Genomic DNA, 3,242 nt, shown 5'->3' with positions numbered 1-3,242 from the left:
CTTTCCCTTGAGTCAAAAGAATCAGAGATGTGGATACTGTAACCTCTTCGAGACAACTGACAGCCCGTATCTGACAGAACTTTAACAGTGGTGCCACTCTTACCAGTCTACATTAGAACCACTAACACACTGAGCCCAGGATATATTTGTAATGCCCATCTCCGGTTTGTTTCCCCAAAAAACTTAGTTTGAAATCAAATAGTTTTGATTTGTTTGTGATCCTAAACCTTATTTTCCACCGCAGGCCCCCTTCTCTCTCATTTAAGGACAAGCTGCACAAACTGTCCTGACATCCAGCTCCATCTCCCCCATGCTTTACCTGCCTGTGTGAGTACTTCTACATTCAGACCAGCGTCACTAATACACATACGTAACCACATGCTGGCATCAAATATCCAGAAGCTAAGTGTTAGGTAATCAAGTCACACTTCATTACACAATACCATTAAACAAAAAAAAAAAAACCAAACCCCAAAACAAAACTTCATTCTAAGTCTCTCTCCAAATTAATGCATTTTTGTACAATTCTAGTTCATTTCTAGAGCAATATTTTCAATTATACAGACTGTACCTCCTTTCTTAACTTAATGGCTTTATTATTTTAGCGCAGTACAGTCTGTAGTACAAGAGGGTTGCATCTTTTCTATCTATGTGAAATTAAGATAACTAATCTTATCTTTAGATGGAAAAGCCTGCCTGGAGTGCTGAAGGTAAAGCAGAAGTTTACTCACAGGCTGCAAGGACAAGCAGGTTTGCTAAAGAGTGTTGCCATAAGAGTTACAGTCCGGCCCTTGCTTTAACTGACTGCTGGTTTGCATTGTAGTGTTTTATGTTTGAGTGTCAGGAATATATCCCATTCAGCAGTAAATAGCAAACTTTTGTAAAAATATTTTCTGTCCCATAGAGAAGGAATGGTGGGCTGCTAGAGTTCTCAGATAAGATTTTAGCAGTGCAGATTCCCACAGTAACAGCCTTTCTGACTATAAAAAGTAAGGAAAAACTACATTACTGCAATAGGAAACAAAGAAACCCAGCACCATTGGTTTGAATAGGTATAATTCAAAATGTTTGGTGAAAGCTTTGGTTACGTGCTTTCCTTGCAAGACTTGCATTACAAGTGTAATCCCAGAGATTGCAGAGAAAATGCTAACTCAAGGAACTGCACTAAATGAAGTGTTTAATTCTGCATAGAAAATATTAACAAGGCAGTATTCCTGATACTGCTGCTAAAATAACAATTGATCAAGCATTAAGTAATATTTCTGCAAAAATCTGATAAAAGTTTTATTAGTATTGTCACAGTAATGATCATGGGGTTAATATTATTTTTTGTTGGAAACATTATTTTTATTCCTCAACTGATTCAAGCGAGTGCCACGCTTTCTAGAAGTCTCCAACATACCTGCATTCTGATGATGTTAATAATACCTGATGAAACAGTTGTTGATAAAAATGCAATAGATGCTTGGCAACAGAAATCATTATAACGAAAGATGAGCACTTCTTCATTGTGTACACAGGTATCGCAAGAGTTCATAGAAGTTTATACTGGCTCAGCGTACACTAGCTAGAGTGTGTTCTGGAGAAGTAGCAGCACTAACACCCACAATGCTGGTGCTAAGGCAGTGAGAAGCACTGCTTTAGGAAATGGCTCATGTGGGTATAAATATGCTTATGTGCTTGACCGGTGATGGCATGGTCTTTGTCAGTATACCACTGTGGGAAAGAAAAATACAGAGAATGTTAGTTCTAGCTACTTGTAAATAATATATATCACCCGACAGGCAGAAAAATGTGCAGCCATTTAAAATTAGAGCAGCACGAGGCTGATTCAGCATGGAGGCAAAGACATGATGGTGGTAGGAAGCTGTTATGGTACTTTTGTCCCTGCTTTGTGTGTGAGATACACCATCTATTCATGCTGAAAGTACAAAATGAATACATGGCTTGTCCACATGGAGGGTGGGATGCAGCTCCTCCGTTTGGAGTGGCACCTCATCACTGCACTCTGTAAGCCCTACAAGTTTGGCTGAAGGACAACCACGCAGTGGTGCACTGGTGACCTTCTATACTTCATCCTTTTCAGCACTGCTCCCCAAGGGCTGCGAGAAGGCAGGAAAGAAAGAGCTTGCACCTCAGTCTGAGAGTTTCCATGTACTGCATAAGAAGGGGCAGATAACTACTCGCATTAGAAGTTCAAGAGAGCAACAAACACCAAACATAATGGACAGGTTTTCTGGGACTCAGCTGAAGTTAACCTTTCTTTATATCCTATCTATATCCTATTCATTGGACTTTGGGTATATGCAAAGATTGGGACAGGCTTGGCTGATTATCTAAGAATGCAAAGAAATTACAAAATGGAAGATTAGGTAAACAGTGTCAAATATGAGAAAGGGGTTGCTTTACATTTTTCCTTGACAGAAGGTAAATGGGTGCCTTATGTTAAAATTTCCATTACTGAACATGAAATGCAAGTATGTGAACTTTAAGATGGGAATTGATTTATACCTAACAACAGGGAGCTTTTGCTATTACTCTCATTAATACAAACCCATTCGTGTGATGATGAACAAAACAGAACCATACCATTGCCTGAAAATCCACTTCAGCATCAACAAGAGCTTTGGAAATCTGCGCTGCTTGCTGAAAGTGAACATTATCTGAAAATTGGAAGAAAAAGAGGAAAATGGTAAAACAAAAAAATTTCTTCTATACTACAGTGAGGAAAAAGCAAAGCAACAAACGCCCTAGCACTGCTGACTGAAACACAAATTAGTTGCAGAAAGCGGTATTATTTTATTGACGTAAATGTAACAGCCTTGCCCCTTTCATGCTTTTGTTTTGTCAGTAGTAGAATTGTGAACCTGTCTGTAATACTAAAATGTCTAATTAACTGCAACTCACCATCTGCTGTTCCATGAATAAGGAGATATTCAACTTCCTTGAATTTTTCAGCTCTGGCCATTACTGTTGAACTCTGAAATTAAAGAAAAAGGAGGGAAAAAAAAAGGTGCTATTTATTAGAAGATGATTTGCTACCAACTGACTTTGATTCCTGTTGACACAGTCTGGGGTTTTCAGATAAAAACAACCACTCCTGCTCCCCACCCCCCTCACCCCCAAGTAGGGTGTTCACATATCTGACAGCACTGTGCTTGCACTCAAACCATTCTGCACCGGTCTGCAATTATTACCAAGGGTTATGTCTGCAAAGTAACAGGCAATTCCAGAGGGAAAGA

The 3,242-nt window shown here is 39.2% G+C and overlaps 1 protein-coding gene across 1 annotated transcript in view; it reads right to left on the bottom strand.

The window, feature by feature from the left end:
* Nucleotides 1-1,533: 1,533 nt before the first annotated feature.
* Nucleotides 1,534-3,242, bottom strand: part of DPP4 (dipeptidyl-peptidase 4) — a gene marked incomplete at its 5' end in the record, with an annotated part of 31,503 nt that continues 29,794 nt past the window's right edge. The window contains 3 exons of the mRNA XM_010133207.1: nt 1,534-1,716; nt 2,590-2,663; nt 2,908-2,980. Coding sequence (XP_010131509.1) covers nt 1,618-1,716; nt 2,590-2,663; nt 2,908-2,980 — 246 coding nt within the window. The remainder of the gene's footprint in view (nt 1,717-2,589; nt 2,664-2,907; nt 2,981-3,242) is intronic.

This window comes from Buceros rhinoceros, unplaced genomic scaffold, assembly GCF_000710305.1.
Source record: "Buceros rhinoceros silvestris isolate BGI_N320 unplaced genomic scaffold, ASM71030v1 scaffold3973, whole genome shotgun sequence".
Lineage (NCBI taxonomy): Eukaryota > Metazoa > Chordata > Aves > Bucerotiformes > Bucerotidae > Buceros > Buceros rhinoceros.
The sequence above is the reverse complement of the archived record's forward strand: the minus strand, read 5'-3'. Positions and strand labels throughout refer to the sequence as shown.